The 14,553-nt window shown below is 45.1% G+C and overlaps 1 protein-coding gene across 3 annotated transcripts in view; it reads left to right on the top strand.

Annotated features, from left to right (window-relative positions):
* The window catches only part of LOC119972777 (antizyme inhibitor 1-like), a 58,705-nt gene that overhangs the window by 25,548 nt on the left and 18,604 nt on the right, over window positions 1-14,553 (top strand). For all 3 annotated transcript variants that reach the window (XM_038810135.1, XM_038810137.1, XM_038810136.1), the window contains 3 exons: window positions 2,614-2,815; window positions 11,799-11,975; window positions 12,129-12,301. In XM_038810135.1, coding sequence (XP_038666063.1) covers window positions 2,708-2,815; window positions 11,799-11,975; window positions 12,129-12,301 — 458 coding nt within the window. In that variant the 5' untranslated portion in view covers window positions 2,614-2,707. The remainder of the gene's footprint in view (window positions 1-2,613; window positions 2,816-11,798; window positions 11,976-12,128; window positions 12,302-14,553) is intronic.

The following is a 14,553-nucleotide window of genomic DNA, read 5'->3' as shown; positions in this document are numbered from 1 at the left end:
CCCATTCGCCTATTACCCCTGTTTTTGTTAACCTACATTGACTTCTGGTCAAGCAGCTTGTTTTCAAATTCCTTCATGGCCTCTCATCCATCCCCAGGCTCTACAAGATAACTGCTTATTTAATTCTGACCCCTTGAGCACCTGATTTTAATCATTCCAATATTGATATGCCTTCAGTTGCCTAGTTTCTGGAATTCCCTCTACACCTCTCTGCCATGCCTCTTTCATGAAGACACTCCTAACATACTTTGATCAAGCTTTTGATTAACTGACCTAGTATCTTTGTGATTTCATAATCATGTTTTAGAATGAGACATTTTATATCCTTAAAAGATAAGTCACGATTATTCAATTGGTTTTAAAATAATTCAAACTTTGTTGCTAAAACAGGTTGTTTCTTTTTGGCCGATATAATGTCACTATAGTAATTTGCATGCGATTGGCCATCCTGTGGGAGGTGTAGCATCAGATTCCTTATTGAAATTGAAAATGGGATGTTTTTATGAGCAACTGAATTAGAAAGCACAAGACCAAGGGGTGTGGAGAAATGAGAGGACATATGATTAGGCAAACCAACTACGTTTGAGACTTGGACCAAATCAGAGTTTCAGACATAGTGAGAAGTGTACTCTAAATAGCCATTTTTAAATCTGTTGATCTACAGATAAAGAGACTGAATTACTATCTAATTAATTCTACATTTAGACTTTCCAGTCCTTGTAAGCTCTTGGTTTGAGGGCTGGAAAGACTTATTAATATGGCTTGGCATGCCAAAGACAAGAAGGCTGTTGGCGATCAAAAAAGGTGTGTATCCTCGCTGTACATTTCAAATGTGTGCTCATATATACAAATTGAGCCAATTTACTTTCTAGCATATCGCTGTAAACATGAAAATTCATCCTAAACCTTTGTATTTTTACAAAAGAAATTAAGTCAGTAAGTCACCAATTGTTAAAGACCTGCACTGGTATATGACCACCTTGTGCAGGGTAATGTCTCTGAACACTTGCAATATGGAGGGGAAGTTTACTGAGGGCAGTGGTTTTTGAGGAAGAAGGGAAGCTGTATTTGGTTGTTTTTAAATTGGGAATCAAGGCGATATGCTGGGAAGAACTGGACCGAGAGCAGGGGCACATTGGTTGAATAAATGGTCAGCACAGATATTAAGACTGTTTTTATAGGCATGCAAGGTGTACATGGGGCAGTGCAACACAGATTGCTGTGGTCAATGAAGCAATTTGAAAACCAGGATAAGAATGTTGGTGTCCATTTGCAAGGCATGGGGAATGTTAAATTTGAAGTTTGTGCAGGATTTAGATGAATGTGTCATTTAGGAGGTCTTGAGATGATAAATGTAGACTTTTGGCAGTCAAAGGTGAACAATTACTTTTAAAATTCGCAAGTGTATTTTTCAGCATTTTTAAAAAAAGTAGCCATTTTTTTGTTTGTCAAGGTAAATACTATTGATAGTGGTGAAGGAAATGTCATCAGGATTGTATAAGATGTGGAATAAGAACTTTTTGAAATGCGGAATTAAAAATGTGTCATGTCCTCGACCTCAAAATACATCTGTAGTAATATTTCTTTTTTCTGCATTAGCCATACACTTGATCTGTCTGAGAGCGTTTTCAATTTCATGCTAAATATTTTGATGTTGTGGGATCATGGCCAATAAGAATTGATCTGAGGCTGCTCAAACTCATCTTAGACCTTTACAATATTGCTGAAGTCTGGAAATCTTTTACTTAATTTAGATTTGGATTGCAAAGTTAAAAAAGGCAGATCGCCCATCTAAGACATCGCCTGCAAGAAAGGAAAATTGGTTTGTCTTTGTACTCTTGCTGTTTGAGGAGGTGCTGTAAACAGAATAATGGTAATGGTCAGAGCTGACGAGGGTGGCACAATTGGGCAGAAAGGAAGATGGCTTTGGCTTGACTGGAAGTAAAGATAAGAAACTGCTGCCAATGAGAAAGGAACACTAAACGCTTTGACATTAAGTACAGAGGAATATACACAACCAATTACTGAAGGCAATGTTGGACTCTGTCAAGAAAGTCAATGGAAAAATTTTAAAATAAGTTAATGAAGTTATTTGCATTGTAAGAGCTTGACATTAATACTAAATGAATGTTTTTTAAAAATGCACTATATGCAAGCATTCAATTGCAACACTAATACCCACTTCTATTCTTAACTATCAACTCCTAAATTGAGTTTTGTCTGAATTAATTCAACCTTAATTTTGTTTTGCTTTTGCCAGAGTAGTAATGAGCTTATTTATTTTTCCATATTTTGAAAATTTCCTCTGCACACCCAAAGATAAAACTGGATTACTGTAGGAAATATTGCTGGTGAATGCCAGACAGTTAAGCTGTATACCTACGAATCTGAACCAATATCTGGAAAATTGTAGTTTACAATGAGTTGGATTGTCAATTGCTAATTGTGAATATGTTGTTTTGTGTCAACTTGGGGCAGTTGTTGGCAGGAAATAAATGACACGTGCAAGACTTGATTTCTTTTGTAGACTTTGTAGAAAATGTTTAGGTGTAGCCACCTTGTTTGGTGAGGATACAAAATATTTTTGTAATATGAGACTGTTTTCTTTTTCAGTTTGTTGCATATTTTAAGAACCCCGAAATTGAAGGCTCTGTGAGAACCTTCACTTGGTGTTTGGTTTAGAGTGTTGGCTTTGTGGATCACAAAGATGAAAGGTTTTGTTGACCTTGAAGAGAGCTACCCCTTTGACCTTCTGGAAGAAAAAACTACACTTAATGATGTTATTGACAACCATATCCGTAAGCATACGCTTGAGGTAAGCATCTTTTATTGTACATAGTTTAATAATTTTAAGGATGAGAAAGATTCATGGAGGTTGATGCTAGGCTAATCTATGATAGCTACGTGGAGTAGCAATACTACACTGCAGTGCAAAATAATATTTAGATACACTCCCAATAGTTTGAATTTTGACATTCAATAGGAAATTGATTCTGGCCAGCTACAGTATGAATGTGTATGTTAGCAGGATATTAATGTTAAACCTGTTGCTGACCAAACTGGTCAAAATCTACCAGAGCACCATGCTCGAAAAATTATGAAAAGCCAATTGAAATTCATAGTTAGCAGACTACTTTGTTAATCCCATTTGCTTTTACACGGTCATTTAATGAGCTAATTTCAGCAGCTCAACAATATCCTCATTGGCAAATGCGCAGGTCAGACGAGGACAAGTCCAACACACATATCGTTTGCCAAGATCCAATAATGGTAAATAAACCCTTCAAATGGGCAGAACGGTGGTGCAATGGTTAGCACTGCTGCCTCACAGCATTGAGGACCCAGGTTCAATCACGGCCCTGGGTCACTGCCTGTGTGAAGTTTGCACATTCTTCCCGTGTTTATGTGGGTCTCACCCCACAACCTAAAGATGTGCAGGGTAGGTGAATTGGCCATGCTAAATTGCCCCTTAATTAAAGAATTGGGTACTCAAAATATAAAAACCTTCAAATATCACAGCTTTTTTTATTAATGCTGAGTTGTGCATTGTAGCCTAGCTACAAATCATTGTCATCTTAATCGCAGACATGTAGAGCTAAATTAACGAATGAAGCTCTTTCTAGTGCTACGATCTCCATGGCAAGAGAATCTCTCAATGTGGTAATCCATGAGCTGACCACTCTGTCAGTAGTGCACTGGAACAAATATCTACGAAAGATTAGTACTTGTCAAGACCATGTGGATAATTGCTACCTTCTGTGTTGCAAGCAACAACCATAATTATTTGTGCACTGAATTGAGAGCCTGCAAGACTGATTAACCACAAATCGCAATCTGTTTTCTCCCTGCTGCTCTAACCTGAGGATTTGAAAGAGACCGAGGAGAACTGTTGGTTTTCAGATTAGCAAAATGGAAAGGCAGGCAGCAGTACAAATCAGTGTGGAAAGGCGTATGGGGTAAACATTTTGGAAGGAAAAACCAGGAATAAAAATACTTAAACAAAAGGCTGTGAATGATTGCAGGCACCTAGAAGTTTAAATATATATGTCCCAGAAAGTGAATGCAGTTACAGAAATCTATAAACAAAAAGACAAACCGCATTTGTTATCACACACCAAAATGGAAGAAAAAAATTATTTGTAGTAAGCATTGGTCAGTCCACAATTAGTTTACTGTGTGAAGTTTTGCACGGCCCCAAATACTGCAATATTGAAGCCGAAAGAGTGCTTACAACATTGATTTATCAGGATAAAGCTGATGAGCAGAAACTGTAGTTATCGCACGACTTTAGATACTTCAGACTATTTTCACAGGAATGGAGCAGACTGAGGAAATGGCTTTCAAAATTGTACGCTTTTGAAGAGTGACGAGCCTAGGCTATTTTCTCTGGTTCAGGGGTCAATAACGAGTGAGAAGAGGTTGGAGGAAATGCCTTAATTCAATGGGTTGGCACATGGGATATTTTGCTACAGTGAGTCGGAAAGCAGAGATCAATGAAGCCTTTGATTAGGGCCCCTCCCTCTGGCCCTATCTAATCTTAATTTTTCTGCTCCTCTCCCCCACCCCAATCTGCCTCCTGAACTTGCTTTGCTCTGTTCGCTTGGTTCAAACCTGCTGACGGGGGTGCTGATATCTGGCGTACTGATTTCTACCTCAGGCTGAACGCCAACTCTCTGACACTTCCTCCTACCTCCCCATAGGCCATGACTATACCATCAAACATCAAGCCATTGTTTCAAGGGCTATCACTGACCTCATCGACTCTGGAGATCTTCCCTCCACAGCTTCCAACCTCATTGACCCCCAACCCCACACAACTTCTATATCCTTCCAAAATCTGCCAACAGGACTGCCCTGGTAAAACCATTGTAACAGTCTTTTCCTGCCTCACAAGAGCTCATTTCTTTCTATCTTGACTCCATTCTCTCTCCCTCTGTCCAGTCTCTTCCCACCTACATTTGTGATTCCTCTGATGTCCTACATCATATCAACAATTTCCAGTTCCCTGGCCCTTGCTACCTCCTCTTCACTCTGGATGTCCGATCCCTCTACACCTCCATCCCCCACCAGGAGGGCCTGAGGGCTACCCAGTTATTCTTTGCGCAGAGACCTGAACCACCTCATTCCAACACCACTCTCTTGCATCTGGCTGAGCTTGTTCTGTCACTCAACAATTCCTCCTTTAACATGCCCCACTTCCCGGAGATAAAAGGTCTGTATGCGTGCCTGTCCCAGTTATGCCTGCCTTTTTATGGGTTATGTGAAACATTTCATGTTTCAGTCCTATGCGGACCCGCTCTTACAACTTTGTTTCTATTACACGTATGACTCTATTGATGCCGCTTCATGCTCTCCTATGTCTGGACCTCAAAATAATTATGGATTTTTTTTTGGCTTCCAATTTCCACCCCTTTCTCACATTCGCATGGTCCACCTCCAACACTTCCCTTTGTTATGGGCCAGGGTTTAGAGAACCCCAAAGTGTATTATGAAGTTCATCTGACCCACAACTTTTAATAGATTGAGCACACGGCCCACTCTACAGGTGTGGTACAGCAGAAATGGAAAAGTATTTTTTAAAGCAAAACAATGTTTATTCTATGAACTCAAGTTAACCTTTTAAAAACATACAGTGAACATCTTGGCAACCATTAATTCAAATACAACCTCCAAAGAATACAACACTAAGTAATCCTTAATATCTCCTCAAGTCCTCAAGTATCCTCAGCACCTCTGGCATCCCCTCAGCCGGGTCTGCGACATACAGCAGCAGATCATCTGCATACAGCGACAACCGGTGACACACACACACACACACACACACACACACACACACACACACACACACACAATATCCCCCCACCAACTCTTCGAGTCCCTCAGCGCCATGGCCAGGGGCTCAATTGCTAACGCGAAGAGCAGGAGAGACAAGGGGCACCACTGCCTCGTCCCTCTGGAAAGCCGAAAGTCCTCTGACCACCTCCCATTCGTCACCACACTCACCACCGGGGAGCTGTACAGCAACCTCGCCCAGCTATTGAACCCCTCACCAAACCCAAACCTCCGCAACACCTCCCACAGGTAACTCCACTCCACCCTATCAAAAGCTTTCTCCGCATCCATGGACGCCACTATTTCTGACTCCCTAGCCACCGGTGCCATCATCATAACATTCAGGAGCCTCCGCACGTTGGCATTCAATTGTCTCCCCTTTACAAACCCCGTTTGGTCCTCATGGATCACCGTCGGGACCACATCCTCCACCCTCCTGGACAGCACCTTTACCAACAACTTGACAGCTACGTTAAGGAGCGAGATCGGCCTATAAGACCCACACTGAAGGGGGTCCTTGTCCCGCCTCAGGAGCAAAGAGATAATTGCCCTGGACATCGTCAGGGCCAGAGCCCCCCCCCCCGCCCCGCCCCACCTCATTCAGGGTCCTCACCAGCAATGGGCCCAGTAAATCTAAAATTTCTTGTAAAATTTCACCGGGAACCCGTCAGGCCCCGGCGCTTTCCCTGTCTGCATACTTCCCAACGCCTCCACCAGCTCCTCCAACTCAATTGGGGCACCCAAACCCTCCACCTGCTCGTCCCCTACTCTTGGGAACTCCAGCTTATCCAAAAAGCGGTCCATCCCGCCTGCTTGCCCGGGGGGTACCGTCCGGTACAGCCCCTCATAAAAGGATCTGAACACCCATTGATGTCCTTTCCACCCCGCACTAAGTTCCCACCTGCATCTGTAGCTCCCCCAATTTCTCTAGCTGCCTCCCACCTCTGGAGCTGGTGAGCCAACATCCGACTTGCCTTCTCCCCGTACTCATACACCGCCCCCTGTGCCCTCCTCCACTGCGCCTCCGCCTTACGGGTGGTTAAAATGTCAAACACCGCCTGGAGACTGCGCCTCTCCCTCAGAAGCCCCTCCTCAGGGGTGTCTGCATATCTCCTGTCCACCCTGACCATCTCCTCCACCAGCCTCTCCCTCTCGACTCTCTTTCCCCCCCCCCCCCCTCTCCCTGTGCGCCCGAATAGATATCAGCTCCCCTCTAACTACTGCCTTTAGCGCTTCCCAAACCATCCCAACCTGCACCTCCCTGTTGTCATTGGTTTCCAGATACCCCTCTATACCCCTACGGATCCGCCCGCACACTTCCTCCTCTGCCAAAAGCCCCACATCCAACCTCCACAGCGGCCACTGATCCTTCCCCTCCCCCAGCTCCTGGTCCACCAAATGTGGAGCATGATCAGAAATGGCTATCGCCGAATACTCCGCCCCCACCACTCTGGATCAGCGCCCTGCTAAGCATGAAAAAGTCAATCCGGGAGTACACCTTATGAACATGGGAGAAAAGGGAGAACTCCCAACCCCCTGGCTTCAAAAACCTCCAAGGGCCACCCCTCCCATCTGACCCTCAGCACCGAAGCCGCTGCCGGCCTCCTGCCCGTCCTAGACTTCGAGCGGTCCACAACCGGATCCAGCACCGTGTTAAAGCCCCCACCCAGAATCAATACCCCTGTCTCCAGGTCCGGGATCAGGCCCAGCATACGCCACATGAAGCCTGCATCATCCCAGTTGGGGGCATAAACATTAACCAAGACCACCCGCTCCCCCTGAGGTCTCCCACTCACCATCACATATCGACCTGCACTATCCGCCACCACTTTGGACGCGAAGAACGACAGGCTCTTACCCACCAAAATTGCCACCCCACGGTTCTTTGCATCAAGCCCCGAGTGAAACAACTGTCCCACCCAACTTTTTCTTAGCCTCACCTGATCCGTAACCCTGAGGTGCGTCTCTTGGAGCATAGCCACATCCGCTCCCAGCCCCCTCAAGTGATCCAAGACCCGGGATCGCTTCACCGGACCATTCAGCCCCCTCACGTTCTGTGTGACCAACAGAACCCGAGGGGTCGTCCCCTTCCCTCTACGCCGATCAGCCATAGCCCTTCCTCAACCCACGACGTGCCGAGGGAACCCCCCAAGCCCGCTCCCCACGGTGGCAAACCCCCCTCCCAACCCCCCCTTCACCATCCATTCCCTCAGTCCCCGCAGCAACAACCCGGCACCTCCCCCTCCCCCAAACCCCCCCCCCAAGCTAGGACCCTCCTAGCTGCGTTACCCCCAACATTATGCTTCCATGAGTCTGCTGACCCCGGCTACTCCTGCCATAACCACGACCCCCCCCCCCCCCCCCCCCCCCCCCCCCCCCCCCCCCCCCCCCGGATGCAACACAGCCACCAATCCCTCCCTTCCAGCGCGGGAAGAAAGCCCGCAATTTCAACCCGAGCCTCGACCCAACACGCGGGAAAAAGACGGACACATGACCCATCGGGACCCCAAACTACTCCCCAACCCACCAGTGGAATAAACAAAAAAAGCACCACAATAAATAACCAACAGCTCCAAAGAAACCCCGAAAGAACCCAAATAACCATAACTTAAACAGCGAAAACAAATGGGAAACAACCATCAGCAAACGCAGCCAATATAGGCGAAAGGATACCTAAGAGGGCAAAGCCTCCAAACAAAGTGCATTTCCCCTCAGTCCGAATCCAAGTTCTCAGCCTGGACAAAAGCCCAGGCCTCCGGAGAGTCAAAATAGAACTGGCGGTCCTTGTACGTGACCCAGAGGCAAGCCGGCTGTAGAAGGCCTAACTTCACCCCCTTCCTGTAGAGCACTCCCTTCGCACGATTGAAGCCAGCTCTTCTCCTCGCCACCTCCGCGCTCCAGTCCTGAAAAATCCGAACGTCCGTGTTCTCCCACCTGCTGCTCCTCTCCTTCGCCCACCTCAACACGCACTCCCGGTCAACCAAGCGGTGGAAACGGACCAGCACCACCCTGGGCGGTTCGCTGCAGCACTCGATGGGCGCCTTCCAGCTCCAGGGGACCACGAAACGACCCTGCACCCATCAGCGAATTTAACATTAGGACCACATAGGCCGTCAAATCCGAACCTTCCAGCCCCTCCGAGAGGCCCAAAATCTGTCGATTCTTCCGGTGGGAGCGGTTCTCCATCTCCTCCATCCTCGCCTGCCATTTCTTGTGCAGTGCCTCGTGCGACTCCACTTTCCCTGCCAGGCCCAAAAGCTCATCCTCATTCTCTGAGGCCTTGTGCCGCAGCTCCCGAATCTCCACGGCCTGAGCCGTCGAGTCGCCACCAGCTTGTCCAGTGAGGCCTTAAACGGCTCCAAAATCTCGGCTTTGAGCTCCTTGAAGGAGCGCTAAAGCAGCTCCTGCTGCTCCCGCGCCCACTGCTGCCACGCTGCTGCTGCTTCCCTGCCTGCCGCCATCTTGCTTTTTCTGCCTCTTGCCTTTCTCTGTGGTAATGCCGACTTTTGGACCGCTCCACTGCGAGTCCAGTCCATCCACCGGCCGCTGGGCACTCTGGCTGTGTTTCCCTCCAGGGGAAAGTCGAAACAGCGCCGGTAGGCCTGAAATTCGGGCAGCACGGTGGCCTAGTGGTTAGCACAACCGCCTCACAGCGATGAGGTCCCAGGTTCGATCCCGGCTCTGGGTCACTGTCCGTGTGGAGTTTGCACATTCTCCCCGTGTCTGCATGGGTTTCGCCCCCACAACCCAAAAAATGTGCAGAGTAGGTGGATTGGCCATGCCAAATTGCCCCTTAATTGGAAAAAATAATTGGGTAATCTAAATTTATTAAAAAAAAGAGCCTGAAATTCCAAAAAAAGCGGGAGCTGCCGAATGTGCGGCTTAGCTCCGCATTGCCGCCACCGGAAGTCAGCGTCTTGTTGTCATGCCCACGTGTCTGTCCTTAGCCTGCAGTAGTGCTCCAGTGAAACGTAATACAAATTGGAGGAGCAGAACCTCGTCTTCCGATTTTACACATTACAGCCCTTGGGCTCAACATTGTGTTCAACAACTTTAGACTGTGGTCTTTCTCCTCCATCGTGACCCTTTTGTCACAATGTAAAACCATCCCCTCATTAGGCCACCTGTCACTTGTTCTTTATTTTTACTTTCACTAAGCACGTACCTCCTTCTCCCATTAACACTTGTGATACCTTTATGCCATTACTAGAAGCTCTGTAGCCCTTCACACTGCTATTAATGCTCCCTCTGTGTTGTGACCTACACATCTTTGTTGCAATCCCACCTATCACTGACCTACTCTCCTCCATCTGCTCCACCCCCTCTTATACAGCATTTAAACTATCACATTTATCCCATTCTCCTGTGGGTGGCCTGGTAGCACAAGTGGATAGTACTGTGGCATCACAGCGCCAGGGTCCCAGGTTCAATTCCCTGCTGGGTCACTGTGCGGCGTCTGCACGTTCTCCCCGTGTCTGCTTGGGTTTCCGGTGCTCCGGTTTCCTCCCACAGTCCAAAGACGTGCAGGTTAGGTGGATTGGCCATGTTAAATTGCCCTTATTGTGCAAAAAGGTTAGGAGGGGTTAGTGGGTCACAGGGATAGGGTGGAAGTGAGGGTTTAAGTGAGTTGGTGCAGACTCGATGGGCCGAATGGCCTCCTTCTGCACTGCATGTTCTGTGTTCTCTTCTGTGGGTGGCCCTCCTCCCCATTCTGTGAAGAGGCTTTTGAATTTGTTCCATGTCCGTGGAATCACTCCTCGGACTCATTTCACTTTCTTTTCCAGCCTCAGGAATTCGGCCAGATCAGAGAGCCACACTGGGGCAGGACCAGAGCTTGTGGGTGTGGTTAGTTGGGGCCCACTGACACCGTTCGCATTTGTCCTCTGGACAATGTAGTGGCATACTGATTTGATACGTTTAGATTGCTCCGTTGCTGCATTTGTGAGAGCCTTTCCATGAAGAATGATGTTTCTGGAACCTGCATTTATATTACCCATCAAATTATTAATCAACAGTTTAACGGTAATGTTTAATTACCTAGCAAACAATTGCAAATTTTTAAAGGTATATTTGTATTACTTCTAAGTTTCACATTTAAAATATATTTGTGTACGTTGTAATTGTTAAATTCACAAGCAAATTTGAACGTAATTTGATTTTTGAATCAACGGGCCATGCGCAATATTAGTTGTACTTATTAGTTGAGAAGATTTGCATTGTTCCAATTTTCTATTCCGAGTTTTCTGTCCATTTTTAAACGGGCTTTTCATTCCTGTTGATTTGTTTTCTTTCCTCCCTTTCCATTGGTGGAAGAATAAATATTGGGGGCCTCCATTCTTTGTGCATTATTAATAGACGGAAAATTGGGAGCACCATAAATCTTACACCGTGACCTCCTCCAGTCTCTGACTTGTACTTCTGTTGAGTGACATTCTATACTTTGAGCAGCGGCTGCTCTTTTAAGACTTCTAACTGGAGTAACTTTAATGTGTAAACTTCCTCTTCTCTCTGAATATACATGTGCTATTTAACTACATGGAGGATCACAATTTATCAGCATCCCATTCTTATCTGCATTCATAGAATTGAATGGATGCCATTCAACTTCGAGTCCCTGTCAGCTCTTATTGCGAACTCATTAAGTTGGCTAGTTCCACTCCCAAATTTTCTCTAACTTCGCAAATTATTTTCCTTTGTGCAGTTGTTTACAAATGGTTGCCTGTAGCACCATGTCAGCCAGCTGAAACGAACTAAGTCAGCAGTTTGGCAATCAAATCTATCTGGGTCTTTCTGTTTACAGTTGAGCTGCATGTTACACCGATCAGTTGATCAGAGTTTTATTTCTGTAGTCACTGTTATGAACAGTCATTGTGAAGAGTAATGTTTCAGGTTCTAAAGCCAGGTTAGTGTATAGTTCTTTCTCATTTTAATTAGGAACTAATGTTTTTCTAATTTCTCAATTATAGCAAACTGAAAGGAATGCCTTCTTTGTTGCTGATCTTGGGAATGTTGTAAAGAAGAACATTCGCTGGAAGAATGTGATGACACATGTGAAACCATTTTACACTGTTAAGTGTAACAGCAGTCAATCAGTAATTGAAGTTCTGGCAGCTCTTGGAACCGGTTTTGCTTGTGCAAACAAGGTGACAATTGCTATAGTTTATATTTATATTTCTCTTGCATTGATTTTGGGAAAATTTGCATTCCACAGTTTTGTAAATTTTTAACTCCTATAATGAAGAGATTTGGCAAATATAGGCTCATATGTTTGAAAACTTGTGTATTTCCTCATGCAGAATGAAATAACTCTTGTGCAAAGCTTGGGTGTAACATCTGAAAATATTATCTACACAAACCCTTGCAAACAAGTATCCCAGATTAAGTATGCAGCCAAAAAGGGAATAAATGTCATGAGCTGTGATAACAATGCTGAACTTCTGAAGATTGCACGTAACCATCGCAGTGCCAAGTAAGTGTGTAAAACAAACCAAACTTTGTGGTATAGATTGTTTAACAATATTCTTTTCCTCCATTGTGGTGCTGCAGTTGAACAGTACATTCCATTGCTCAAGTTAAATGTAATCTGTTAGATTTGAACCAAACGTTGGATAGTAACTTGTTATTTTAAACCAAGGGCTTCCTTTGAGTATGGGCATGAATGGATCTATTTGTTGAGAGGCAGTGTCACTAGAAGATATCTCCTTATTCTTCTCTAGAATTATGATTTAAAGTGAAAAGACAAAGCCTAGCAAACAATTTATTTTAAATTGGACCGTCTAAACATTTGCCATGCGTGTACTTGCATGGTTTGTTTGTAGAGGTATTTCATTTCTTGGTCAGTATTTTACACAAATGGATAGTAAGTTATTTTGTAAGAAAATAATTGCCCCCAAATCATGTTTCTGCTTCTAAAGTCAGAGATTTGCTACCTGTAGGAGTGATAATTTCACCTTTTATAGAGCACGATAGGATTCCCAACAGTAGCTTGTGCTAAACCCAAGCCACCTTGATATTCTGGTCTGAAATTTAGCAGTGGGAGACAAAAGTGGTTGTTAGAAATTACTGTAATGCTTCGCCTCTGTGGTAAAATATTTATACCTTGCGTAAATACAAATGTTAATTGGGTAGATTGACCAGCCAGTTAATGTTCATGAAAGAAAGACGGAAGAGTGAACCAGTTACCACACGAAGATAGTTTTGAATGGAAATGTAATTTACGCCATAGAGATTATATTTTAGTCTTTACCAGGATGTTAGCTTTCTTTCATGGTTAGTAGTCACTGTTAATGATGTCTAGTGCCTGAATTGGCAGAACCTGAACCACTTTGTGAAATACAGAAGCAAAACACTGCAGATACATGAACACAAAATGTTGGAAATATTCAGCAGGTCAGGCAGCATCTGTAGAGGGCGAAACAGTTAATCTTTTAAATCAATTATCTTTTATAGTGCGAGAAAAATTTAGAAATGTTAATGAGTTTTTTAGCAAGAATGGAGATGGGGAAAGTAGAGTAGGATAGCGAGCCTGCTCCTCCATTCAATATGACCATGCTGAACTTTGGCTTCAGCTCCAAGATCCCACTGGCTCCCCAAATCCCTTGATTTCCTGAGTCACCAAAAATCCCAGCCTTAAATGTATTCAACGATGACGCATCCGCCACCCTATGGGGTAGCGAATAATAATAATCTTTATTATTGTCACAAATAGGCTTACATTAACACTGCAATGAAATTACTGTGAAAATCTAGTCACCACATTCCGGCGCCTGTTCTGGTGGACAGAAGGAGAATTCAGAATGTCCAAGTTACCTAATAGTGTTTTTTTGGGATTTGTGGGAGGAAACCAGAACAGGAAACCCACGCAGACACTGGGAGAATGTACGGACTCCGCTCAGACCGTGACCCAAGCCGGGAATCGAACCTGGGTCCCTGGCACTCTGAAGTCACAGTGCTAACCACTGTGCTGCTGTGCCGCCCATGACCATGCTGTGAATATCTGAGACCATGCCCTCGTGTTCTAGATTCCTTATTCAGGGAAACTATCTGTGTGACCCACCCTGCCAAGTTCAAAACTCCAGAAAAATAGACCTAATTTGCGTAACCTTTCATTGGACGACTCTCTAATCCAAGGAACCATCTAGTGAACCTTCTCTATGCCGCCTCCAATACAAGCATGTCCTTCCTTAAACATGAAGATCAAAACTGCTCAGTTTTACACGTTTCTCCAAAGCTGTGTCCAATTTCAGCAAGATTTTTAAAATTTTGTCCTCAAATCCTTTTGCAATAAAGGTCAACACGATAACACACTGGTTAGCACAGTTGCTTCACAGCTCCATGGTCCCAGGTTCGATTACCGGCTTGGGTTACTGTCTGTGCGGAGTCTGCAGGTTCTCCCAGTGTCTGTGTGGGATTCCTCCAGGTGCTCCGGTTTCCTCCCACCATCCAAAAGATGTGCAGGTTAGGTGGATTGGCTATGCCAAGTTGCCCTTTGTGTCTGTCCAAAAAGGTTAGGTGGGAATACTTGGTAGCGGGAATGGGTTGAAAGTGTGGGTTTAAGTGGGGTGCTCTTTCCAAGGGACAGTGCACACTTAATGGGCTGAATGGCCTCCTGCTTTGTAAATGTTATCATTTTGCCGCCTTTCCTGTTAGACGGTCTGCAAGCAGCTGTCTCACTCAAACCTCTAAGTCCAGAACTACTTTTGTATGGCTTAATAGGTGGTA

Source organism: Scyliorhinus canicula, chromosome 10, assembly GCF_902713615.1.
Source record: "Scyliorhinus canicula chromosome 10, sScyCan1.1, whole genome shotgun sequence".
NCBI classification, from domain to species: domain Eukaryota; kingdom Metazoa; phylum Chordata; class Chondrichthyes; order Carcharhiniformes; family Scyliorhinidae; genus Scyliorhinus; species Scyliorhinus canicula.
This window is presented reverse-complemented; position numbering and strand designations above follow the sequence as displayed.